This window comes from Plenodomus lingam (assembly GCF_022343315.1).
Source record: "Plenodomus lingam strain CAN1 chromosome Unknown contig_27, whole genome shotgun sequence".
Classification (NCBI taxonomy): Eukaryota; Fungi; Ascomycota; class Dothideomycetes; order Pleosporales; family Leptosphaeriaceae; genus Plenodomus; species Plenodomus lingam.
The window spans coordinates 1,173,301-1,198,915 of NW_027093942.1; the positions used below are offsets into that span (position 1 = coordinate 1,173,301).

At 52.2% G+C, this 25,615-nt stretch overlaps 9 protein-coding genes across 9 annotated transcripts; 5 read left to right on the forward strand and 4 right to left on the reverse strand.

The window, feature by feature from the left end:
- Positions 1–2,206: 2,206 nt before the first annotated feature.
- On the reverse strand, positions 2,207–3,467 carry IAQ61_007368 (uncharacterized protein; the record flags this gene model as incomplete). The annotated part of the gene is made up of 3 exons (XM_003840648.1): positions 2,207–3,026; positions 3,135–3,375; positions 3,437–3,467. The coding sequence occupies 3 exons, from the start codon at positions 3,465–3,467 to the stop codon at positions 2,207–2,209; spliced, it is 1,092 nt and encodes a 363-aa protein (XP_003840696.1).
- Positions 3,468–3,860: 393 nt separating this feature from the next.
- On the reverse strand, positions 3,861–7,074 carry IAQ61_007369 (uncharacterized protein). The gene is made up of 5 exons (XM_066097546.1): positions 6,448–7,074; positions 5,222–6,387; positions 5,011–5,160; positions 4,852–4,950; positions 3,861–4,800 (listed from the first exon to the last, which is right to left on the reverse strand). Exons 1-5 carry the CDS (start codon positions 6,548–6,550, stop codon positions 4,588–4,590), a joined length of 1,731 nt encoding a protein of 576 aa, XP_065952588.1. The 5' UTR covers positions 6,551–7,074; the 3' UTR covers positions 3,861–4,587.
- A 137-nt stretch (positions 7,075–7,211) lies between these two features.
- Positions 7,212–7,588, forward strand: IAQ61_007370 (uncharacterized protein; the record flags this gene model as incomplete). Its single annotated transcript, XM_066097547.1, has 2 exons — positions 7,212–7,337; positions 7,424–7,588. 2 exons carry the CDS (start codon positions 7,212–7,214, stop codon positions 7,586–7,588), a joined length of 291 nt encoding a protein of 96 aa, XP_065952589.1.
- A 755-nt stretch (positions 7,589–8,343) lies between these two features.
- On the forward strand, positions 8,344–10,079 carry SDS22 (Protein phosphatase 1 regulatory subunit sds22; the record flags this gene model as incomplete). Its single annotated transcript, XM_066097548.1, has 3 exons — positions 8,344–8,514; positions 8,710–9,156; positions 9,228–10,079. The coding sequence occupies 3 exons, from the start codon at positions 8,344–8,346 to the stop codon at positions 10,077–10,079; spliced, it is 1,470 nt and encodes a 489-aa protein (XP_065952590.1).
- A 572-nt stretch (positions 10,080–10,651) lies between these two features.
- Positions 10,652–12,953, reverse strand: PYR7 (CTP synthase; the record flags this gene model as incomplete). Its single annotated transcript, XM_066097549.1, has 6 exons — positions 10,652–11,800; positions 11,887–12,358; positions 12,417–12,481; positions 12,524–12,570; positions 12,841–12,850; positions 12,906–12,953. 6 exons carry the CDS (start codon positions 12,951–12,953, stop codon positions 10,652–10,654), a joined length of 1,791 nt encoding a protein of 596 aa, XP_065952591.1.
- Positions 12,954–13,077: 124 nt separating this feature from the next.
- IAQ61_007373 (uncharacterized protein) lies at positions 13,078–17,441 on the reverse strand (the record flags this gene model as incomplete). The annotated part of the gene is made up of 8 exons (XM_066097550.1): positions 13,078–13,650; positions 13,707–14,549; positions 14,608–15,661; positions 15,963–16,170; positions 16,238–16,298; positions 16,327–16,577; positions 16,600–17,068; positions 17,326–17,441. Coding segments are annotated over 7 exons (2,805 nt in total), but the record flags the coding sequence as incomplete, so codon positions are not given.
- Positions 17,442–18,342: 901 nt separating this feature from the next.
- IAQ61_007374 (uncharacterized protein) lies at positions 18,343–21,049 on the forward strand. The gene is made up of 3 exons (XM_066097551.1): positions 18,343–18,779; positions 18,908–19,057; positions 19,144–21,049. Exons 1-3 carry the CDS (start codon positions 18,755–18,757, stop codon positions 19,752–19,754), a joined length of 786 nt encoding a protein of 261 aa, XP_065952593.1. The 5' UTR covers positions 18,343–18,754; the 3' UTR covers positions 19,755–21,049.
- Positions 21,050–23,106: 2,057 nt separating this feature from the next.
- On the forward strand, positions 23,107–23,637 carry IAQ61_007375 (uncharacterized protein; the record flags this gene model as incomplete). Its single annotated transcript, XM_066097552.1, has 2 exons — positions 23,107–23,295; positions 23,491–23,637. 2 exons carry the CDS (start codon positions 23,107–23,109, stop codon positions 23,635–23,637), a joined length of 336 nt encoding a protein of 111 aa, XP_065952594.1.
- A 172-nt stretch (positions 23,638–23,809) lies between these two features.
- On the forward strand, positions 23,810–24,637 carry IAQ61_007376 (uncharacterized protein; the record flags this gene model as incomplete). The annotated part of the gene is made up of 1 exon (XM_003840641.1): positions 23,810–24,637. One exon carries the CDS (start codon positions 23,810–23,812, stop codon positions 24,635–24,637), a length of 828 nt encoding a protein of 275 aa, XP_003840689.1.
- Between the last annotated feature and the right edge of the window lie 978 nt (positions 24,638–25,615).

Sequence of the window (25,615 nt, forward strand, 5' to 3'; positions counted from 1 at the left end):
AGTAGGGTAGGACAGCTATATTAGAACTTTTATAGTAGGGTGCTAAAATAAGCGTATAGATGCTACGCGCGCGTACTACTTAATATATAGGCCTATTATAAATTAGGAAGGAATATAAAGATATAATAATAAAACCTAAATATATAGTAAGAAAGCCTAATATAGATTATAAAGAAGAAAGATATAACCTAGGACCCCTAGAAAGATAATTTTACAATAGTTTATAGGGAAGGTTAGGGGTATGTAAAGGGCTTAGGCTTATGCCTAAGCCTAGGCCTAATATAAGATAGACTAAGTCTAACACTACTACTACTAAGCAAACACACTACACACCTATAAAAAGGCGTAGAGGGCTTACCTCTCCTTTAAGATACTAAATACTATTATCAACGCTTATTGCATTCTCCCTTAAGGCTAGTCTATAACACCTGCCTAGACTACCTTCTTTAGCTACCTTTTCAGTAACTAGCGCAGCTAGTTTTAGAGTAGGGGTAGGAGCTAGAGTAGATTTAGATACCTTCTTAATAGTCTTAGTTAGCAAAGCTATAGCTATCTAGGTTACTTCCTAACGTACTACTATTTCCTCCTTAAGTTTATTAATAGCTTGCGTTATACCCTTAACTACTACTACTATCTTAAAGATACTATTATAAAGCCTATATAATTTAGATAAGGTAGTATAGTAGGTAGCTATTAGGATCTCTATAGCCTCTATACCCTTAGTCTAGGAGTTAGTAACTATAATATATTTAGGTAGGTTTTAGGTAGTTTCTTAAATAGTACCCTTAAATTACTTAATATCTAACTAAAAGGCCCTTAGAGTTTCCTCTTCCTTATACCCTTTAAGAGGGTTTATAACTAGACTATAGTACTTATTAAGAGTACCTTAGAGACCTAAGTACTTATAGCTAATATAGAAAGTATTCTATTATAATTAGAAAAGAAACTATACTAGACTTAGATACTAACTAGATCATAGTACTTGTTCTAAGAAATATAGTACTACTATTTCTTAGAATTCCTAGACTTAAAGTTAAAATTATTAAACTTGCCCTAAGCTATAGCCCTAATAGCTCTTATATAGAGAGCGCGATAAGTAACTAGTAGAACTTCTAGTAGTACTAGTACTAGTATAGTAAATATTTCTAATTTAGATTAGTAACTACTTAATTATATAGCTTAAATACTTACTAGATTTTAGATAATATAGGTTAAAAGTTTAAAAATTTAGAGATACAGGAATAAGAAAGTTAGTAGGTAGAGGGCTAGATATAGGTAGGTTATAGATAAGGGTCTCTACCCTAGGAATAAGAAGTAAAAGTAAAGGTAGAGGTAAAGGTAGAATTATTTTATAGAAGCGTTTCTTTAATAAGGGATCTAAACCTAATTATAAGGATAGGGACTATCCTTTCTATATAGGAGGGGGTAGTATTATAATAAGGTAGAATTACTTACCTATTATTCTATACTAAGTTAGGCCTAATAAAAGCTTAACTTACTAATATATATAGAGAGCAGCTTACCTATATTAGGATAGGTATGTTCTTCTTATCCTTTTATACAAGACCTATAGGTGTAGGAATCTTATCCTTTTCTATATAGACGCGCACTTCTATATGCCCTTAAGTTATATAGGATACCTTTTAGATGCCCTACCTACCTAAGTTATTACACAAGTTATATAGGATACCTTTTAGATGCTCTACCTACCTATATTATTACACCTAGTCTCTAGACTACCTATAATATATCTAGCTAAGTTAGTTAGGATAACCTCCCTAAAGAGGGGGGATAATATTAGGACGTAGGCCTCTACTAGCCTAAGGGGTCTAAGTATATACTAGAATAGCGTAGGTTAGATAGATTATATCCTTATAGGTAGTATAAATACCTATAAGAATTAATATACATAGTTTTAATTTGTTTAATAACTATTTAACACCTAGTATTATAATCTACGTTTAAAACCTCTATCTCCTTACTATAAAGCTTATATTAGCACCTTCTTTCGCTTACCTATGTAATCTGTTTACTAGTAGGGCACGTTAGTTAGATTAGTTAGATATTAAAATAGAAAATATTTTATAAACACTTAGTATAGTTTATTATATATAGTATTAAAGTAGTTAGGATATCTATATAATAGAGATGTATGCTACTTTTAGAGGTTCTTGTTCTTCAAGCGTTAACGCTTTGTTCATACTATTCACCGTCTCCGACTGCCCCAAACTTTGCAAAATTCAATCTTCTCCTCCACCCCTAACCCTACCCTCTTCACCCTCCCCAGCCGAGCCAAATTCTCCCCAACACGATCCAGGACCTGTTGTTCTTCTTCAGTCACTGCTTTATTCTGTTCGACCCGAGCAACATCACTACCAACATCGACACACATAGCACCTCCCGCCTCCCCAGACGCACCCCGCAACCCGTTCCTGAACGCCAGATTATCAAATACGTTAGCATCATACCCTGTTCCCTTGGCCATACTTGCACTTGACGGTGATGGCAGCTCCGAGGGAGAATCCAGGCTCTCGTTGTTGTATACATGACTCGCAATCCTTACCCTCATCTGATGCGTCGGCTTGCTCAACAGTCGCCAGAACCAAATTAGCATGCCCCCAGGAACAGGCGTCGTAACATCCTGTGGCGTGTATCGCAGATTCACTGGGTAGATCCTCGTCCTGCCATCTGCGCTTAAAAGACTCGGCGAAAGGGGTAGAATGCCTCGGCCGTTTGTGGTCGTTGTTTCGGGGAAAACGGCAATGATTTTGGTAGGATTGGTGACCTTCAGTTGGGCGAGGGTTACTAGTTTGGCCGAAGGGTGCGGGAGGAGGGCGGGCGGGGAGAAGGCGAGTAGAATGGCGCGAAGGAGGGTTATGCGTTCAACAAGGCGGGTGTGGGGGTAGGAGCGGGTGAAGATGGGCTGAAAGATGCCAGCGAGGTAGAGGGGGTCGAGGGGCGAGGTGAAGGACGAGGCGATGATTGTGCCGGCAGAGGGCAGGTTTTCTTTGGCGGAGTGGAGTTGTCTGTGAGGACTTGGAGTCAGCATTTCCTAGCTTTCCGGCGGCCTTTCCGGGACGCCAATTTACATGGGAACTGTGAGAGAGACAGGGGCGGGAGACAGCGCAACGCACCCTCGCTTTACACCATCAACTTGCAGATCCACCCACCACACCCCAGGGAAGCTCAGCATAAGCCAGAGGACGCAATATTTGACTGTGGAGCCAAAGGATATATACTCCAAGAAGATGAAGTAGAGAATGGAGACGAAGATGACAAAGGGGGTGCGCACGCAGAAGAGGAGAACGTGTAGTGGTGCCCACACGAGGCCGACGGGCGGTGGAGGAACGGGGAGGAAGGGCGCGATTGCGGTGCCTGTATTCTGTCTGTCAGCTCTCACTGTACATCTGTGGCAAGGCCAGATATGACGGAATACCTTTGTCGCGGAACTGGCTGTACTTCTCCATGGTTTAGTGTGCAGTCGTGAGGGGCGGTCTTGTCAGGGTGCCATAGGTCAGCCCGTCGACGCAATCCTCTGCCAGCACAATCCTGCCACACACACACACACACACACACACACACACGGGGGGACCAAGCAGAGTAAGCAAGAGTGGTGGAGTGGTGGCCGACGTGCAATATTCACGAGCTGCAGGTCTCGTGACGGGATATCTACGACGTGGGTACTCTCTAGAGCGAGTGTGCCTGTGTTGCGGAATGATGCACGGTTTACTTTGTGGTCTTGCGAGTCAAGGAGCCAGCATGTGAATGCCAAGAGTTTGGGGGTAATGATGCAATCCTCTACAGCACCTCCCGACGTCGCTCCTTTCTCCCTTCCACTTGGTAGAGCATAAACAGCGTGGATAGATTACCCGGGTGTGGATTCGCTATGTACCTATACTGCTTCACCTGCTATCAACACGGCCATGCTTCCTCCACCCCTGCGCTCCCCCTTTCGGCCAATACATTCAAGGAGAAAATCAAGTCAAGTAAAGCTGAGTAGCAATGATGCACGCTTCAGGCGCATGAGTAGAATAGAAGATGCATGGAACCACCAGCAATGCGAAGCCAAGGAGATAAACCACAAAAGGAATAGAATGGATAGTGTTGCTCAACACGAGAAAGATGGGGTATGGGAACTTGTGTGTGTGTGCGTGTGTGCCAATATTACTGCTTCTTTTGGTGTGGGCACTCGTGCCATTTTTACGCCTTTCCTGCGCCAGGAGTCGAAACTAGGTTTTGTTTTGTAGAGGTGACTCGCCAAATCTTCGGAAAAGGGGGGGGGGGGGGTATCAGAGCCACCAGTGACGTGGCGGCATATCATGACGAACGAGACCGGGAGGGGGGTTGAATGCGAAACAAGGAGAAAGCATCTTCCGACTTCGCCCCAAGTAGCGCTCTCACATCAGTCCCGTCTCTTATGCAGATTACAAAGTGATTACAAAAGTACAATCTAGAAGCTCAGGAGTTCTTGCCGACATTTCTACCATCCGCCTCGTCGTGAAGAGCGATGGAGGCGAGGTAGCGGTGCGGCGCACAGGCTACTAGGGTATGCGCAAGAAAATCTTCTGTCCTCATCTCAAACGACGCTTACAACGCAACATCTAGAACCAAGCTGACATCGCTGACCTGGCTGCCAGCGAGGTCTTCTAAGACCGGTATGAGGTCTAGAAGTTCATTATCGTGTGCGTCGGAGAACCAGCTGCTGATGGGAACGGCGTGCTGAGGGTGAAAAATGTAGGATGTGGGCGAGTTGTCGATGATGATGGTGTCCTTTAGGTCGCGACCAATCTGAGACAGATCCTGATGTGCTGTCAGCTGTGCGTCAGGAGATGATTGTAGGCGATCGCATACCTTTACATAGTTTCCTTGGTGGTTGTAGCAACTTTCTCTGAAAAGCCTGTGATGTACGACACCGTGTATATCAAGTTGATCCAGAAGCGGGTCGCCGTACTGCCATGGTCAGCATGTTCCATGGCTGGTGACAATCCATGCCCATCACTCGAAACTTACCTTCGAAACGGATGCGGTGAATACAACAACCTCGTACAATTCACCCACTCTCTTCATGAACTGGTCGACACCGGGTCGCTTGATCACGTATACATTGTGGTACTGTCCCTCAATCTCAACGGGGATCGTAAAATCGGCTTGATGGAGAATCTGCATCTGATTAGCGGGCGTGTTCGCACCTTCACCCGATGATAGGGACAAGGGTACACACCTTGAAGCTACTGTGAACCAATGTCTCGTCAAGGTCGAGCACGAGGCATTTCTTGCCCTTGAATCTCGGTGCTATTGGGCCAAGGAGATATTTTTGCGGTTCAGAAGCCTCCGACGCGTCCGTAACCTGGCTTTGGACTGCATGCTGTCTCTCCACAAGTGGTGGCGGCGGTGGAAGGTCCACCTTGGGATGATCAGGCTGAGCGTCGGTGCTTTGGTCCTCGCCTTCTTGGTGGACGTCATGGGTAGAGAGCGGTACATCCTTCATCTCAATGTCGTCGTCGATTTGCTTCTGCTCCTCGGTCTGGTCTTCTATTATGCGCTGCTGCTCGACCGACGGGCGAGGAAGAACGGGTGTGGCGGTGGGTGTGGGGTTCGTGATGCTGATCTGGGGATGTCCGGTCTGAAGGGTATCCGGCTGATTTTGCGCAGCGGCATCGGCCTGGGCCTGTTGTCTCTTGGAGGAGCTTCTGGTCACCATCGGGGGCCCGGTTTCCACTACTTGGTGCTCGGGCGTACCATCACCGCCGCTGGGCTTCTCAGCGTCACCCGAAGTAAAGTTGGCAGCCCCCGCCTTTTCCTCCAACATGTCCTTGGAGTCGATGTTGCCGGACTCGACGGCGTTGTGTGTCTGCTTCTTGACCGGGGTCGATTGCGACGTTCGACCCGTCGGTATGCTCTGCGCTTGCTTGACATTCTCTGGCGGCGTTGTGTCACTCGGCTCCCGAGACTCTTTTGGGGCAAAGCAGGGCAGGCAAGAGAGCAGACCCCCAGTCTTCTTTGTCTTGCTTCTTGTCGAGCCAGCGCGGTGTGTCGAGGCAGGCACGGGGGGCACCTCGCCCTTCTCCGCCACACGTTGATGGGAGCGTTTACTGCTCGCCAGGCTGCCTGCTCGTCGCTTGCCCATGCCAAAGCTGCGTTTCGAGTGCTTCGACGCTCGGCCAATGCTTTCCGCGTCGGCGGCGGTGGCCCCACTGAGACCCGTGTTGGGGCTCTGCGCATCGGTGGACGGTACGCCGGCGGAGGGCACGTCAAGGAGCGAGCGTTGCTGCATGGGCTCGGCTTGGCCAGGCATTCCCCCTTCCGCTGGCGGATGGGTGGACAGGCCTTGCGTAGAGGACTGGCTGGGAATGACGGTCTCGTTGTTGAGGAAGGTGGTTCCGGTAGCTGGTTGAGGTTGGTTAGAGGACAGGAGACGAGTGGAACCAAGCTGCACGTGTGACCTACTGTTGCCGTTGGACTGGTCGGCCTTCTTGGAGCCCATCGTGGGCTGATCCGTCGAAGCGCGAGCGGTTGCGTCGGCCAGCGTCTGGGAGGGTGCGGTACTCATGACTGCGCAAGGGGACGCGAGTGATGAACGGGGGCGATGCGATGCGATGCGAGGTCGGAGCCCTGAGGAGGCCCTACTGGGGAGGGCTGGGGAGAGGAGGGTGGCCGGGTGGAGAGAGAGAGAGAGAGAGAGAGAGAGAGAGAGAGAGAGAGGCTCCGCGTGGAGCGAGTGCAGCGGCTGAGGAGAGCCCGTCGTCGTGTGGGTATGTACGGTGTATGTGTTCTGTCTATGTGTAGGCGGGTGTGTGTCCGTGTGTCCGTGTGTGTGTATGTGCAGGTCGCGGCTTCCTCGTCGACGATGGCACAGGCACAGGGCAAGCGCGATAAGAGGGGGGAGGGCGCGCGGGAAGGGGGAAAGGGGCGGTCGCAAGTTTGTCGCGAGAGTTGTCGCGCAGACACCGCAGAGGCAAGAAAGCACTACGGGCGAGGGCACTGGAGAGAGGAGGACGAGGAGATGTGTGGGTGTGGGTGTGTGGGCGTGGGTGTGTGTTAGGGAGAGCTTGGATCATGGGCTTGGGATGAGGCTGGTTCGCTAAGGCGGGCGGAAATGAGACGCCGTCTTTGACCGTCATCAGCGCCAAAGAGGCAGCAAACAACCGCCTATTCCGACGACAGCACACGGGCGTGGAGTGCTCACTGAGGGCGTGGGCATCAGAACACACATGGGCCAGGCAGGCCCAGTCTACGTCTGCCATGACTTGTCACTTGAAGGTTGTAGATGGGACATGGACAACAAAGGGAGGCTGGACATGGCATGGGGGCTACACGGCTATGGCTCGAGAGCGTTGGTAGGGACAGTAAGACTACTATAGTGGGCTTTCTTTGCAAACCCCCCTCTTGGGGCTAAGGGAGTCGTCACTACTGGTATACCTAGCCCGACAGACGGTCGACTGTCCTGATGAGGGATGATGGAGAATGGAGAATGGAGAAATGGACGAATGGATCCATCCCTCATGGTTCCCTCTCTCCCATGTCCAGACCCATTGTCTTGTGTACTGTGAATTGTACTATCGACTTGTCTAGCACGAAAGCGTGCTAGCGGGCCGTCCGCACAGCAGCGAGCCTGTACCAGTCCAGTCCAGTCCAGTCCAGTCCATGTACTGTACTTGGATGTGTAGTAACTATGTACCTACGTACTCCTTGGAGGACCTGTCAGTGCCTGGGTACCCTACTGTGTAAGTAGTCCAGCTGTAGGTACTTGGGCTGGGGGGAGGCAACTGGCAATTACCCATCCATTGACCAACCTTTTTGGCCATTCAATAGTCTTGACCTAGTTACTTTACTGTACCTGCCCATTCACTTCCCACCTACCCACCTACCGCACTGTGTACCTAGTCGCAGCCCTCCATCCTGGCCATGCGGCGGCCATTTGTGCAGCCCATGGCCTTTTTGCAGGAAGAGAAGAGGAGAGGGCAGAAGAGAGAAGAGAAGAGAAGAGAAGAAAGGCACAGGGGGACAGCTGCAGTGACTGCAACCGTGTAGCCGCCCGTCGTAGAGTACCGGGGGAAAGCGGAATAAGCGAAATAAGCGAAATAAGCGAATCCTCCGCCAGCCTATCAGACCTCTCCAACCACCAGCCGTGAGCAAACACCCTTGACCGACTGGAGGTGCCCGCACACTTTGCACTAGTCCACTTTCTGGCTAGCGTACCGGCCATCACATGTGAGCCCAGGTGCAGCATCCCGCTAGCACATTCCTGCTCACAACCTTGCCAGTCATCAAAGAGCCCTCTTTTACGATGAAGTTAACTTACTGTTTATACATATATATATATATATATATATATATAGATGCATGGAGTACGACACATTCACGGCAAAACCAATTGAGCCGTGTGTGAGGAAGCAATACCAAGTACCGTTGCTGTCCTGTCCAAAGTCCCCCTCGATCGATGCAAGCCTTCTATCAAGCCATGTACAAGTATGTCAAAGAAAGTACAAGTACTCTAGAGTAGACCAAGTACAAGTAGTGGATGCCCATCGCCAGTTGCAGTAGAGTAGTAGACCCCTTGGACCTTGGTTTGTCGTGCATCATCCACTCCTTTTGCTGGACCCTTGCAGCCTTGGCCAGAGCTCAGCTCCCCCCGCCACCTCCCTGGCCTAACACACACGCACGCTCTCTCTCTCTGTGACGCCATTCACAAGTCCCATGGTTGCCTAGCTGGCCTACTCTCCCTGGCCCTTCCTTTGTCCTTGGGATAAACGCGACCTCCTCAGCGTATCCACACCAAACCATTCCCCTCATCCGTCTCGGGCGCTCACCATGAGCGACGCAAACCCTGCCCCGCACCACGAGCACGACCCCACCACTGCAGACGTAAACGGCTCGAAGGAGCAAGACCAAGACGACCACAAGCCACGAGATAGCAAGGGCTGGGATGGGAAGCTGCGTCTTGACAAGATGACGTTGGTTGATGAGCCGCGCGATCCGCACGCCCAGGTCGTCAGCGACCCAGAATCCGAAGACGAAGGGCCTCCGCCGGAGCAGCTGGCTGCAGACGAGGATCTGCTAGACGACACACCAGAAGACGAAGACGAAATCGAGTTGGTACACTGCAAAATCTCAGACATGGACTCCCTGCGCCTGGAGCGATTCAAGCAGATGAAGGTATTGACTTCCTCTCCCTCCCGCATCCGGCCACAATCTAGGCCAGGCTAATACGATGGGAACCCCCGCAGCGCCTCTGCCTTCGTCAAAATCGCATAGAAAGCATTTCTATTCCTGCAGACGCTGCCGACACGCTGACCGAAATCGATCTCTATGACAATCTCATCTCCCACATCAAGAACCTCGAACCTTTCACCAATCTCACCTCGCTCGACCTTTCCTTCAACAAGATCAAGCATATCAAGCGCATCAACCACCTCACCAAACTCAGAGACCTATACTTTGTGCAAAACAAGATTGGTAAAATCGAGAATCTAGAAGGTCTGACCAACCTGCGGCAAATCGAACTCGGGGCGAATCGCGTTAGAGAGATAGAGGGCTTGGAGACATTGACAGGACTAGAAGAATTGTGGCTGGGCAAGAATAAAATCACTGAAATCAAGGGTCTGGACACCCTTAGCAATCTGAAGATCCTATCCATCCAATCCAACCGCCTGCGCTCCCTATCCGGCCTTTCCCATCTCACTTCTCTTGAAGAACTACACGTTTCCCACAACCTCCTAACCTCCCTCTCTGGCCTCTCTTCCAACGCCAATCTCCGCGTCATCGACATCAGCGCGAACCCGATTGAGCACCTTGCCGGTCTGGACGGTCTCAACCATCTCCAAGAGTTCTGGGCGAGCAATTGCAAGCTAGGCGATTTCAGAGAGATTGAGAGAGAGCTGCGAGACAAAGAAGAGCTCGAGACTGTGTACTTTGAGGGGAATCCATTGCAGAGACAGCAACCAGCCTTGTACAGGAATAAGATTAGACTGGCATTACCCAGAGTCGTGCAGATTGACGCTAGTAAGTCGCACCTTTCCTGTTTTCTCGAGAAAGAAAATCATCGCATTCTTCTATCCCTTTCCGGTATTCCAATCTGAAGTGAATGGAGATGTATTAATACCATGGTAGCTTTTGTCAAATAGGTCTAGGAAGGCAGGTCAACGGGCCCGATAGTTGGAACCGGGGATGCATGCCAAGGCCTTTTGATACTAGATGGAAAAGTGATCACGACGAGGAGCATTTTAGGGCGTTGATATATTATTCATTTCAGCAAGGCATGGCATGCATATAGGACACGACCGGATATACCCAATGTACATAAATGACTGTCACACGACCTGAGATATACCCATTGTACATGAATGACGGTAGCTCGATTCTCACTCGCACAGACCTGAGTGAAACTCCAAAACCTTACATGACGGATCATAATTGACTTCTTCTTGGATCCATTCCACTTTTGACGTACCTCATGCCATGCACCCACAACCAATGATGACGAGGAAAAATGACCAGCGCGAGACCCAATCAACCCTTTTCCCCATCTACATGATCAAACAGAAACAATGTACCTACGCCCATTCCCATGTCTTGTTTTTCCAAAATTCAGGTATCATAACTATATCCTCCTCCTTTTCGTCATCATGAGGAGACATGTCCCCCCCCCTTTCTAGAAGCTTGCATCACCGTTCCTCCCGAGCCCACCCACGCCGTTTGCAATACCCTCGGCCGGAACGCCATTGACGGCGCCATGCTGGTAGTCCTTTGTGATTTTCTCCAGAATGCCAGCGCTGGCAGCAATGAAGCCAAGATAAGGACGGCTGGGATCCAAGACTCGAGACAGGTACTCTGGGTGGAACTGCACACCGACAAACCATGGGTGATCTTTGATCTCAATCACCTCCATTCGCACGCCTGCTTCATCTTTGCCCACGAAGCTGAGCCCGCCCTTTTCCAGCGTCTCAATGTAGTCTGGGTTGACCTCATATCGGTGACGGTGACGCTCGAGAATTTCATTTTTGCCGGCGTAAAGCGCACGAAGACGTGACCAGTCACTGCCGGGTTGGAACAGCGTCGGACGCAGACCAAGACGCATCGAGGCGCCCATGGTCGTTTTGTCGACTTCTGGCATGAACATGATAAGCTTGTTCGCGGCGTCGCCATGAAACTCCTCGGATGTTGCATCCTTGATGCCGCAGACGTTGCGCGCATACTCGATCACAGCGATCTGCATACCAAGGCAGATACCCAGATAGGGCTTCTTGTTTTCCCGTGCCCATTTCGCCGCGGAAATCATGCCTTCAGTGGCACGCTGACCAAACCCACCGGGCACCAGGATTCCAGAGGCCTTGACAACCTCATGCCACGCGTTGTGGAACTTGGCCGGATCAGAGTGTTGGCATTTTGGCTCGAGGTGATCGGAATCCACCCAGCGGATGTCGAGTTTCCTTCGGCACCGCATGGTCGCGTGCTCCAAGGACTTGATGACCGAGAGATAAGAGTCTTGAAGCTCGACGTACTTGCCGACCAAAGCGATTGTGACTGAGTCGTGATAGCGGGTGTCATGGCCTGTGAGTGATTGCCACTGAGCCCAGGTGTGGTGGCCTTTTTGTACCATGGCGTGGGATATGGCCGTCTTCTCCAGGTCAAGGAACTGACGGACCATAGGAATCAACCGTTGCTGCTCGAGCAACATGGGAACTTGGTAGATGGAAGGCATATCCTTGACGACCAAGACCTGCTCGGTCTCTACCTGGCAGAAGTGGGCAATTTTTTCGACAGCCGAGGCCTCCAGTTCGCACTCGCAGCGGCAGGCAATCTGAGCAAAATTAGCACCTGATGATATCGAGGCTCACATGCTTGCTGGTCCGGGTGGCTGAACATCTACAATGCGGGAAAACGTACCAGGTCAGGAATGAGACCGTTACTCCGAACCGCCTTGATAGCTTGCTGTGTGGGTTTCGTCTTCTGCTCTCCATGAATGACGGGCACGTACGACACGTGAATCTGCATAAAGTTGTTCTTGCCCGCGCGTCTCCTCAATTGACTCATAGCCTCGATGAAGGGCATGCTCTCGATATCACCCACTGTGCCTCCCAACTCAATGATGCAGACGTCGGGCTCCTCACCCGAGTCGTCGACGGGTATCCGGGCAACCTTCTCGATCCAGTCTTGGATCGCATCGGTGATGTGAGGGACGACTTGTACAGTCTTGCCCAGATAGTCGCCCTTGCGCTCGCGCTCAATGACATGCTGGTAGATCTTGCCCGTGGTAATGTTGTTGTCACGGGTAAGGGTGATGTTGAGGTAGCGCTCGTAATTGCCGAGATCGAGGTCGACCTCGCCGCCATCGGAGAGGACGAAGACTTCGCCATGTCTGAGGCATCGTTTAGTGTATGCCATAGCAGATTGTACAATAAACAAGGGTGACGCACTCCTTGGGGTTCATGGTCCCCGCATCGACATTGAGGTACGGGTCGACCTTGATGGACGAGACGTGCTAAGAAGTCAGTATGCACTGCGTTGCGCGTCAAGTCTCTGCACTTATCTTGAGGCCAATCGTCTTGAGCAGGAGACCTGTCGAGGAGGCTAGGAGGCGTGAGATCAGCGGGGTGTCGTTGCGTTGGAGGGGCTCTCGCTACGAGACGAAGGATGGTGGGTAGGGAGACCTGGAGACTCTGGACATGCTTCTTCTCCCCAACATTACCAAAACCAAATCAAAAGAAAAAAGAAAGAAAGAAAAAAAGAAAGAAAAAAAGAAAAAAGAAGGTCTCGTCTGTCTCCTGTAGAAAATCGCCAGGCCACCTCGTCCTCTTCACCTCGCACTCGATTGCCCACTGTTTTTCGCTTGCAACTTACCAATGATGCCCTAGATTTACATATTAGTCTTGGGATCAACGAGCCACTTGCTCCCTGCAGCTTACCTTCCCCACGCCGCTGATGACGCCGCCAGACACGAGCACGTATTTCATGATTGCTTTCGGTGCCTGGGTTGGTTGTGGGGAAGGGGAAGGAAAGGAAGAAAGTCTAAGTTGCGAGGCGCGTCAAAGAAAATCGAGTGGTAGCGCAAGGACCCCTGACGCACAAGAGTGGGGCTGGCCAGCTAGCCTCGTAGGGAAGCTTGACCTGAAGCCTCATACAATGCATATTCACTTCTGTTCGAGGCAATACAAGGCTTGTTCTTCACGCTCGGACATGGTCATGATGGCAGTCAAAAAGGTTTGCCCTGGCTGATCTACCGATATTCCTTGTAGGAAAAGAAAACTCAAAGTCTACACGTTGGGCCACCACCACATCACCGGCGTCGTCTCCACCTACAGCATCCATGCCACTCCTGAACAAACGCAACGGAGCTTCATTTTTGGTGAGCTTATATGGGGAGAATCCGCTAGCAGCCTGAAGTAGATTCGATGCCATCTGATCATACAAGGGCCGATATCTAGCACCACGAAGCAGACATGGCTCGGCTAGATAATAACGCAAAATAGGCTCCGAGCATCTTCAGCTTAATCGCGTTACATCAGAAAGTATCAGAAAGTACATGGAGTGTCAGCAGGCAGCGAGTGCTCTGAAGAGAGTTATGCTTTCGTTGCGAGAAACATGCTATCAATTGGTATCGTGCTCTCGTCCACCCAGCTAGTACTGAAATGCATCGTACCAAAATTTCGCCTTTAAAATTGGGTTAGTCGTCGTTTGTATAGGAGTGCATCGAATGCTACGCGTACGCTCGAGAGGACGTTGTCGTCTCCGCCAGCCAAGGAAACGAAAACGAAAAGCGACTCATAATGTCGTAAGGATGCAAGATGAACAACTGCAAAATAATGCTCCAGATATCCTCCCCCAGATATTAGCTATGTCACCGGAAGCGGTAAATGATGCTCAAGAATTTGTCCAGGTGCAGAATGCACACAAGGTGTGGTCATTAGTCTCTCCGACGTCGCTTTTGTTCCTCATCATCAATACTGTCGTGTTCCTGGCTTGTGGTAAGCCTTTTGCGGGCCAGGGCCTTCTCGTTGCCCTTCTTCACTTGAATGTTGCATCCTTGCAACTTGAGCGCCCTGGTCAGAGCACTGCTGGGCCGCATCCCAGGAAAGTCTTTGGCGGTATAGACGGTGAACACATCGCTCAGAACCTCGGTAAGGATGGGTGAAAATCCACCGACGTGGAGGTTCATGGGATCGATGCGCATAAGTACGAATCGAAGTCTGTATTTTCCGTGTGTGCGGCAGGAGAGGTCCGGGAAGCAGAAAAAGCAGCCTTCGACGTCGTGTTCGTCCTTTGCAACCGAGGGTGATGCCACCAGCTGACCCATCAGTCTGCGCGTCGTTCGTCTATCCGGCTGTACGAGCGCAGTCTCCTCATTTGTACCTTCCGCGTTCCATAACGTGCAATGGACCACATTGAGCGAATACCGAAGCTCTTCTGGCTCCGCAGCACCAGTCTTGGGATCTGTTACCAGTAGCTGGATGATCGGAGGAGGGTCGATAACTCTTCGATCACGTTCCCCAAATCCGCATGCCCGGGCCGCTATCGGTTGTTGCCGCACACGAAGCTCATAGTTGAGATTCCTGTATCCTGTTAGCTGATTTCTATATATTTTGGGAGACAGGCTACCAGAATGCTTACAATTGTTCGTTATATACGGGCTGCGGTATGGAGCCTGGTAATGGGATTGTGCGTGACTGTTTCCGGGGTGGAGGGGCCGCTGCAGGAGGCTCAGAATAAGCCACCGATCTCAAGGGAGCCGCTATGGAACCACGCTGCGAGTGTTGCAGTGAGCCAACAGATCCCCGGAATGGAGTACTGCTTGACGCATAGCTCGGCGCGTATCCAGGTGACGGGAGTGGGGCATATGCTCTTTGCTGCGAGTGCTCTACTGGTGATGCAAGGGACGAATACGGCTGCTCATGGTGCTGGTGTGCATGTGCATGTTGGTGTGGATGCGGTTGTGGAGGATGGGAGTTTGAGTGTGAGTGTGAATGTGGGTGTGGGTGTAGGTGTGGGTGCGGTTGCGAGTGTGGGTGGACGTGTGCATGTTGTTGAGGGTGGTGCTGGACATGCCGAGGTTCTTCGTAGGTGTAGTGTTGCTCAGTCAATCTCCTCGGTCCTCTACCGTCATATTCGGAGCGAGGTGAGATGGGAGGTCCATACTGTTGCGGAGAATAGGGCGGATTCGAGTGGGGAGGGGTATACTGGTTGGGTTGTTGCAATAACAACTTTTCGACAGGTGCCGCAGCGGGCCTATGTACTGTCGTTGGCGGCTGGTAATCGTGCCGTGGAGGCAATCCAGAATGGATTGAAGGCAGTTGGGTGTTGCTGGGTGAGCGGAATTGGCGGTCCGACCGTGGTGGTACAGCGTTTGGTGGAATCTCTAGTGGTTTGAGCTGGTCAAGCGGGGGCAATCGCCGGTGAGGAAAATCCAAGAAGCCCGGCGGCGAGAAGACGGGAAGCTTTTGCGTCTCTGTCATATCTGAAGGTGGGCGAGAAGTGTTTGGCAAAGGGAGCGATGGAGGAGGAAGAGGTGGTTGGGACATGCGTGTATTATTATTTGCCCGAACCAGGACACGATGCACGAAGCCGCATTGGGAGCTGTACTTGTGTTCACTTCGGAGGCTCTTTTTGCAAATTGGGGGCGCCAGGGAGTGGTGCAGTGTTGGACAGGACGTCAGGAATGCGGGCACTGCCTCGAGTGTGGCGGCGTAAGAGGTTTATAGTTCAACGTCCCCTTGTAGGCGACGGTGCACGTATCTGGATCGCCCACAGCCCGATCGCCGCCCGGCTGCTTGAATGCAGTAACGGTGCGGTTTGGGTGGGAGGCGCTCAGACGCCTTAAAACAACGGCCGCCCGGGAGAGGAAGAGGTTGCAGACGGGGGGGGGAGGGGGGGAAGGGGTGTGGACTGCCAGAACCCTGTTCACTTGCAAGCCTCACGACCAGGAGGAGAGGGAAAGCGGGAATAGGAATGGCAGACCAGGAACCTACCGAGACGACTGGCAGGCTGAGTTAGCCGGCTCGGAGCATAAAATGGGCCAGGAGAGCGACCAAGTAAAAGTGCAGCCAGCAAGCAACGATGGGCGCGGCGCGACGTGTGGATCCGAATGCTTGGCAGACAGGCGGCGGACCCCAGATTCTTTGACGTCGTCTCGCGGCCTACATATAGGTAGTAGAGTGGTATGTAGTAGTCATGGTACTTGACGGGCGGGAGATGTGCACACAGACACAGACACAGACACACACATCATAGACACAGGACATACACAGTACACAATCCGCCTGTGCTGTTTAATCCTGGGCTTGGGCGCCGCCGTTGCTCGCGGGCTGTTGTTGCATTTTCGTGGGGCGCCACCAATTGCGCTCTCTCTCTCTCTCTCTCTCTCTCTCTTTCTTTCTTTCTTTCTCTCTGTCTGTCCATGTCTTCCATGTCAGTCTCTGTCTCTGTCTTGTTTCTGCTCTTCTCGCCCGGGTAAAAGAGAGACAAATAGCAACAGGGCAGGTTTCGCAGACCAGCAGTGTTTTCGAATCAGACCGGGCCAGGTTGTTGCACACGGTAACCTGGCGGCAGCCAATATGGGGTGGGGGGGGCAATCTGCTACGGTACTGCTAGGTATAGATTGCCCACGTCCACAACTCGGTCGACGGGCACCGTTGAGCGGAGGTAACATCGCGAAAGTGGCTGGCACGGTGCTGCAGCACACATCCTGGACGGGCCTTTCTTGACTCTGCTTGAACTGCCCCATGGCGGCGTGTGCCAATGGCGAGCCCTGGCCCAGCGGCTAAAAGCGATCGCAGTGCTGGCAGCCTGGCACCCGCTCTCCGCGCGGCCAGCTGGGCCACCGTTGGCCTGCCTGTTCAAGTGTTTCCTGCCTGTGGAGCGGGTCAAACGCTCAGCGTGGCGAGGCCAGTCACAACCGTCGCCCATTTCCGGGGTTTTGGATGCCTGCGCGACGTGCAGGTCCGTCGCATGCACCCAGCGGTTCCATGACATGAGACACCCCCTTCCACACCTGGCTACCGGACTCAGACGTGACGGACGCGGCCGCCAGGGCTGGTCGGTGGCGTGCGCTTGTCCTGACGAGGCCGTTGCTGGTCTCGAGGCCGTGGTCGTTAATAGCACTCGTTAAGAGACAGCTTCCATCCAGCTACCCGTCACCGCCTACCGCCAACTGCCTATTGCACACTGCACACTGCACACTGCACACTGCACACTGCAGCAACTCGCGTGCGGACCATCCGCCATAGCTGGGTGGTTGGCTGTCCGTCTGTCCGTCTCCGTCTCCGTCTCTGTCTGTCTGGTGGGCGCTCCTGTCATGGGGCCGCAGACGAAGGCGTCGCGAGCATGACCTACCTGTCTCTGCTATTGCGGCAGTTGGAGTTGCAGCAGGCAGACAGAGCAGCGATGATGGTCACCGTCTCGCCCCCAGGCTGCGGCGATGACGGTCGCCGTCTGCCTGCCACCGGAGTCCCTGTAGAGGTCATGGTCCACCTACCATGCCTACCATAACCATAACAGACACACGGTATGTCTGTGTGTAGATAGTATAGGATAGGTAGGTACAGTAGGTAGGCATCTAGGTGGGTATGTGTTTGTGTATATGTGCACTTGGGAGTAGCGCCGTGGAACCGCTCTTGTGTGCATCGTTTACCTAGCAGCCGCAGGCCAGGCAAGAGAAGAAGAAGAAGAAGGGAAAAAGGACCTTTTGCTGCCCCAGACATGAACAGCGTTACACTGCAAACCTGGCTGGTTCAGCCAGTCCTGCTCAGGCACTTGGCAGAGTCGGTCATGGTGCTCCATAAGACAACCCCACGGCGCTAGTGCAGCTTCATGTTCCCCTGTTGAATGGGAGGAGCCCTTGACTGCTGTCGCTTGGCTCAAGTGCCTACATAGTACATGGTAGCGGTAGTTGGGATGATCCTACTAAGCATGTAAAACTGTACATACATAGCACATATGGCTCCATCATGCTAAGAGTAGTACCGTCACCGACCTATGCCATGGTACGTGGGTGCTGCCCGCGCGGATACAGCGCAGGTACGCAGCATCCCGGACTGGCTCGCTCCTCTGCGCACAGTGACAGAGAAAAAGCAACGGGGCAAAGGGCGGGCACACTGCCATTTGCGCTCGAGTGCCCTCGTCGTCCCATATTACGCAGCGGCCGTCGCCAGCTCCCCAGGGTTTGCGTGCGTTGGATGGGGGGCGCTGGTGCATCGGTCGTCGTCGTTGGTTTTGGGTGTGGTTGCGACTAACGAGTCGGTCTAGGTGACATGTTGGTGGGTGGTTGAATGCAGGTGCCGTGCCAGGGATTAGTTGGCCACTGTCCCTTTCACCTCAACGCGGTTCATCGCCCGTCCCGCTCCCTACCCTTTTCCCTACCAAAGCCAACATCAGCAAGCACACTACCATAGCACTATAGCAACTATAGCACTATAGACTATCGACTTATCGACTATCGACTGTCGACTATCGACTATCGACTATCGACTACCGGACTACCGCCTACCGCCTACCGACCACCGACCACCAAACTATCGACTATCGACGGCGTGCATCATTCGATACACTTGACACTTTTTGCCTTTGCCTTTCGGCCAGCTCCAGCTCCAGCTCCAGCTCCAGCTCCAGCTCCTCGTCGCCCGCTAGTATTGCTTTTACAGTACCTACATATACATACTACATACACTGTACAGGAGCACCCGCGGATGCACACACCCCTCCCCCCTGTCCCCTCGTCTCGATCTGCATCTCTGCCCAAAAGAGCGCTGGAAGGGGGCCAGACATGACTTCCTGGGGCAACTATTCGGGTAAGTCTGGCGTCGATGGACGCCAAATTGGATTCCTCTCTGGCAGCTGAAAAGCCGATACTGCCCGGCAACAACTGCCTCGAATCAAGGCCTCTGTGCTAACACGAACGGCATGCTGCCGCCTGCAGATTATAGTGGCCCGTCCAAAACACCTGGCTCTGCCACCCACGTTCTTGATCCCCGTCTGAGTTTGCTTGCCGCGCTGATCCCAGGAATCTTCACCGCCAAGCACTGTCTGGACATTGGCTGCAATGCGGGCAGCGTATCTTGCCAACTTGGTGAGTGCCCTTGTGTGGGAGGGATACCCCTGCTCTGTCCCGCAACCGATTATTACTCTCGATGCGCAATATTGATAGATTCCCAGCATTCGATTTCGCTGCCACAGCCGTGACAGGAGTTGACATCGACCCCGAACTGGTCAAGCAAGCCGAAAAGCTGCTAGCTCTCCGTGCCTGTCGTGTTCGACCTCCCGCCCAACACGCAGGACGCGTGGTGGACTACTTTCCAATCTCGGCCGTGCTCACGTACGGCTACCGCATCGAGCCGCTGAGTGAGGCTTCACGCAAGGCAGCGCCGCCATCGACTATTGCAAACTGGCCTTGTGTGAATTTCCACTCGGCAGACTGGGTTACCTGCACTCGTCAAGAAGTAGCAGGCCCATTCGATGTCATTCTGGCTCTATCAGTCATCAAGTGGATCCATCTGGAACATCTCGACGGGGGTCTCGAGACCTTCTTTGCAAAGTGCTCCTCGTCGCTAAGAACTGGGGGACACTTTGTTGTCGAATTGCAGACGTGGGACTCGTACGAGAAGGCTGTTCGCCCAAACACGGCTCCGCATTTCAGCCAGCACATGGAAGCTCTGCATTACCGCCCAGAGACGTCATTTGACAAGCTCCTGGCCAACGTTGGACTGGACCTTTGTGCCACATCAGATGCACTACCGCGCCGGATCAACGTCTATCGCAAGAACTAGTCTTTAATACTCTGGCCATTTGGCCTGTGATACCCCTTGTCCCCTTGTCGTTCCTGCTACTTGGTTGCTCTTCACCACGTTCCTTCTGAGGCATGGCCGCCTTTATATATATATCCTTTGCCGACGGTTTTGCCACACGTGTACACACCATGTATTCTCAGCAAAGTGTCAGCACTAGAAACGCGCGGCGACAAGGGCGTGACACCAAATCATTGAGAACAATGGATGAGTGAATGAGAATGCCAGGTTCTTGGCTCACAGAGAGTCTTTATGATACAGTCCAACAAGTCACAATGGCTGCATCACTCTTGACAGGCCCAAGTGTTGTACTATGAGGCTGCGGCATTCTTCGGTGGACAAAGAAGCTTCGCTTACTAAATCCATCTCCAGAAGCCTCGGGATGAAAAGGATCTTGCCTTGGGAGCCATTCCAGGATTCTCTTGTGATCTTCCATTCGGCAACGTTGCCTCGACTGGCTTGACACCAACGGTGCATGGGCTTCGATCCCGGCTATCGATACTTCCATACTTGTTCGCCTATGCCCCTTTTCGCTGTGTTATTCTATTCAACCTGCAGGGCGAGCCGAAGGCCTCGCTGCCGTACGATCTTAATCTGGGAACTGCTAAACACGGCAGGGTGACTGAAAGGAAGTGTACCTCGAAACTCAGCTACGTACATGGTACTCCGAGTTGATCGCTGCAACTGGCATCAGTTCCTACTCACCCCCTGCTTTACGGGGTGGCCTGCTCTATTGGTTCAGAGCCGATCGTCGCTCCCATGACACCGTCTAGGATATCCTGGTATGCCGATCAGTCTCCTCACTGTTCCAGCAAACCGCAACCTAAAAAATCGTACGAGAAGCCAAGCATCCAATCAATGTCATGATTGATTCGTGACAACCGATATTTGTGCATACTTCTCAAACCATCTGCTATCGTATGCAAAGCGTACTGTTTGGTCACTCTGTCTAGCATGTGATCCTAGTAAACGCGGCCGTGGTAAACCACGTCTGACACAGTCGATACTCGACTATACTCTATTGCTGGTGCTAAACTTGTCATGAAGTGTGTAGATCAGTTGAAGAACAACGCCAGTCGGTTTGTAGTCAATGCTGCGATTGCAACCGGGAATATTAAGGTCGCTATTGTACGAACTATCTCTTCGCTGTGCTCACGACATGCCTGTACAGACTCGCATGGTGAAGTTCGTGAATCTGGCTCGCAATATAACCCACTCGGCAAATCGGGCAAGCCAACTGACTTTTCCATTCTGGCTCTTTCGGAAGGCCGGCTCAGCAACTAGGATCACGCTCTCGAAAATCCTTTACATGTAGGTATCTGTGTGATCGGCAGGATACACTAGTACTAGGTCTGATCGTCCATGCGATGCAATGAACTGATTATCCAATTTCCGATCATCTCCTGAATAGATGATACTTGTGGGGATACAAGACTCAATTACGACGTTTTGTATAGAAAACAAAGTATTAGACAGGCAAGCATGCTCCTTGGTCTCGGACGTGATTCCGCTCTTCCACACCTGGGGTTACAATGGGGCCCAATGCTGGTAACACGGCGGCGTGCACAGCAGCGTGAGCTGGCACTCTGAATGCCCACCGAGCATGCTCTCTACATGCGTGTCGTTGCGAGTGTTCAAGAGTCGTGAACAATGACATCCCGCGTTCAGGCCCGGGCACGTTGCGTAAGCACAGCTTCGAGCTGGTTTCAAAATTTTACCCGAAGATCCCATCTGAGTGCTGGATCTTGTACCCGAGATCAGGTCACCAGCAGATGGTGTCTGCAACCCCCGCTCGCAATCGCAAGGATCTGTATTACCAATAAAAGGCTCAACGCCTTCACTCAACCGCACATACATTTCGACATGGAGGCAGCAGCGTAATAGACCTCACACCAGTTGATCCATTGTACTGTGCTCCGCAACAAAGTTTGATGGCACGCTAATCAGCATGAAAAATCTTGGATCAGTAGGGAGTAACCATGATCGGCGAACTGCCTTTATCGGTCGCATGTGCAGAGTGGCACGACACCAGATATGGCCATCGGTCGACAATATACGGTACTTGTTTCCTCTCATGCACATGGTCGGATCATGCTGGGGCTCGTCAGATTCGTTGCCGTACGCTCTACTACGTTGTAAACTGTAGTCTGTTCTAGTTGGGACGCACGCCTGTGCTTCTACCGGTAGTGGATGCAAAATTGGACGACAGCAACTATCAAAACGCTCTCCGGCCTGCGCCCAGAGGGGGTTGCCGGATAGGTACACACAGCTGTGCTGCCACGTCTACAATGTTTACGCCATGATAGAACATGCCGTTGGGTTCCCCTCCCGCGAATCTATCATCAAGGTACAATTCATGCACAAGGCAGCGGATAGGTAGTTTACTTGAACCCAGAGGACGAACACAGCCACGAGATGCACACGGGTAGCTAGCCACAACAGTCAACCCAGCCCAATAGGTAGGCCATCTGCTAGACGATTGCCGCTCGCAATGTTTTTTCAAGCTACTTTCCAGCTACGCATCTTGCGCTTGACTCGGCATCCACCATATGCCTTGACTCCTCGCGTTGAAGAGGTTAGTGTCGACAGGCCAATGTCACCAAAACCTCCTAGTCCGCGCGAGGCAGAAGGAGTCACAGCAATAATAGGGGATGCAACGGTCAGCCACTACCGCGAAATGGCACGTTGTTGCCATTGTGGCATGGCCGTTGTCCAGGCGAGAGACCTGCAGTTGTGCGCAAGGTCTCGATTACGTAGGCAGTATACCTCCAATGAAGGCTACATACTGCTACCGTTCATGCATCAAGGCGTGCCTCCTGGGGATGCACGACATTGTGCGACGATTGACCAACACATCACACTGCCAGCGGACACTATTTTCTGATGCACAGCATCGACATCCTTGCCACCAAGACTGCACTCTTCCTGAAACAAAGTTTGTCTCCTTGAGATTGCGAAGCCCGTCAGAAGGATGCGCAAAAGCTGGCCTAGAAGGGGAGACAAACAGCATCGATCCTATCTAGATACCTACCAGCCTGGGGGCGGTGACGTGCGGGACGGGACGGACACCAGGCCAGGTCTCTAGTGACTTTTCTGCCACCTCCACTACTTTTGCTACGGTAGGGGCGCGCGTGTCAGGGCATCGTCACCTTCGACCAATGTACTATACCTCTGTCAATGTTGGAATTCCCCCTAGAGACCGCCACCCACGCCAGGGATACTTGGCCGCGTTCCGCAATGATGCCAGCGGGCCCATGGCTGTTAGGTCGCCGTTTGCTGGCTGCTTGCGGTGGCGAGTATGTATGTTCAGCTGGACGAGCGCACCAGTCGCAATATGCGGAGAGCTAGCACGGCGACGCCTTTGTCAGGCCCCAGAAACTATTTATGCCGCTCAGATGGGCAAACGCTTCCAAACTCATCCATCGTGTCCCCTCCGGCTCCCGGTCGTCCATTCTTCCTCGTTCTTCTTCGTCGTTTCAGTGAGCTACAGCGAACGGGGTCATCGTCCTTGACCTTGAGCCGGGTAAGTCACTCCGATTCACCTCGACTTCATGTGCGCAATGCTCGTAAGCAGCATAACCGCCCAGAGACATGGACTGGATGCATTGTCCATTCGTCGCATTGATTTCGAACATGATATTGAGGCGCGGAAACGTGACATGCTCCGGCGCCATAAGCGCACTCGAGGGTATCTGGCAGGATGCTGATGATCAGACAGGCCCAGAGTCCCGCGCGCTTCACGATCCTTTCTGCAGATCTGGGTGTAGTGGTAATTTGGGGCGTCAGCTTTGCTTACACTGGAGATCCTGGTCCCATCTCAAAGCGAATGGCCTTCCCATCCGGGTCACACAACTCAACAGGCTAGTCGACGAGACCCTACATATTTCGGCAGCTTTGCGCGGGGGTGCTTTGCCGGAGCCACGGGATTTTGACCCTACTGTCCCTATATACGTGATCGATCACGAAGCTTGCAGAGAATCGGTCCAGCAGCGCTCTCTCCTGAACATCGTCCCACAAGCGCAACACGCGAGACCATCATGCCGCCTACGAGCTCGTCGTTTACGCCGCTGAACATTACAAACGATGTCGTTCCCGAATGGATGGGATCCTTCACCCTTGCTGCACCCCCAAATACCGATCTTTGGAGGAAGCCGCCATCAAGAGACACGTCGACGGCGCCCATACTCTACACCGCGTTACGCAACCCCTTTGTAGCCGCCGAAGTCACAGTCTCGGCGGATTGGGAACTGGAATGGGACCAGGGAGGGCTGGTGATATTCGCGGGCGCACCGCCCGGGCAGATACCAGTCGTGTCACCAGAGCCTCGTCGTGTCATAGACCTCGCGTTAGAGGATGAAGCATTACCATCGCCATCGCAAGCTCTGGATATCAATGGCTTCAACGCCACACGAGCACAGGACTCCCATCTGGACCCTCCAAGAGAGCGTAGCCCTCCGCCCCCTTACGTGCCACCCGCCCCAGCGTCAAAGTGGGTCAAGGTCGGCTTGGAATTTTGCAATAATGCCTGCCACGCGACATCAGTAGTCGCAAACTGTGAGGGTGCAGATTGGTCTCTGTCTGCGCTGCCACCGCACCATGCGCGCCGTCTCGACCTACGCGTCAAGATTGAACGCATCGGCTATGCACTGTGGGTTTGGTATGAGGATGAAATGATGGGCTGGAAGAAGCTACGGGAAGTCACTTGGTTCTTCTGGGGTGTCGAGGACAAGGCCGTTCGTGTTGGAGTGTATGCAAGTCGGCCCGCCAACTTTGGCATGAGCATGTTTGAGCGAAGAAACGGCAGTGGTCAAAACAGCGGAGCAAGGAACCTCTGCGTAGACTTTGAGGGCTTGGAAATTGGCTGACGGTTCGCGCAGCCAATCATCCATGAACCATACTTTTTGGTTTTTGTTGCATTCGCGAGTGGTTCGTGGCCACAGGATGATACCAGGCGGCGTCGAGAGTATTTCTTTGCAACTGGTGGGGAGTGCCATGCCACTCATGTTCCATGTCCATCTTCTCCTGCTTGACTTCTTCGTACATATTCCCTCATCTCTATCGTCTATCCTAATACCTTTTTTTGGGGGGGGGGGCGGGGTACTGACAGCCCATGGGTGCATTACTCGCATGCTTATTCCTCCCATATTTCTTCAACCTTTGTCCACTCACTGCCTCTTTTCCCAGAGCACAATACTTGTCCTTGCACTGTTGGAGATTCTTGCATTCGGGTTTCTCTATTCTCCGTGCTTGCTCGTGGCCCAGAGGACTGACGACGAGAAGCGTTGCACGTTGACTTCAACTCACGTGCCATATTCCCCTTGGATAGCTATCAGTCAGAATATATTTGGTAGCGCGCACGCCCTTGATCCCATCCCGTAATTCATCACACGCTGATTCATTCTTGCTGGCGGGAGCGTAAGCCGGATGCTCTTTCCGTGTCGGCCTGACAAACGTGCATGGGGCGTAAGTGAAGCGGGAGTGGACGAGCCTCCCCCCAGACAACCAAAAGTTTCCCTCTTCACGAGCTCATTGCCAAGTAGGAGTGTGGATACGCGAAGTTTGAATGGCTCGCATGGGGAGTTGCCAACGTTGGCTTCACACGCACGAGAGGCGCAAACGCGTCGAATGGCCTGTCTGCATGATGTCGCCAACTGCGCAACTCTGCCCCTTTTCCCTGAGGGCGCATTGCCAATCCGTTGCATGTGCACTGGAGGACATTGGCACCAGGCTTCGACTGTATACAATTGCGGCTAGGAAAGGTAGATGCGATTCTGACGATGACGGGTGAGTTTTCATCGTCATCATCATCATCATCCGGTAATACAGCAAGAGTAGAGGGGGGA

Coding starts and splice junctions, on each gene's coding strand:
- IAQ61_007374 (XM_066097551.1), top strand. CDS start 18,755: ATGACTTCCTGGGGCAACTATTCGG. Junction 18,780..18,907: donor TTCCTGGGGCAACTATTCGG/GTAAGTCTGGCG, acceptor TGCCGCCTGCAG/ATTATAGTGGCCCGTCCAAA. Junction 19,058..19,143: donor CAGCGTATCTTGCCAACTTG/GTGAGTGCCCTT, acceptor ATAGATTCCCAG/CATTCGATTTCGCTGCCACA.
- IAQ61_007369 (XM_066097546.1), bottom strand. CDS start 6,550: ATGAGTACCGCACCCTCCCAGACGCTGGCCGACGCAACCGCTCGCGCT. Junction 6,388..6,447: donor CGACCAGTCCAACGGCAACA/GTAGGTCACACG, acceptor AACCTCAACCAG/CTACCGGAACCACCTTCCTC. Junction 4,801..4,851: donor ACCAAGGAAACTATGTAAAG/GTATGCGATCGC, acceptor ACAGCACATCAG/GATCTGTCTCAGATTGGTCG.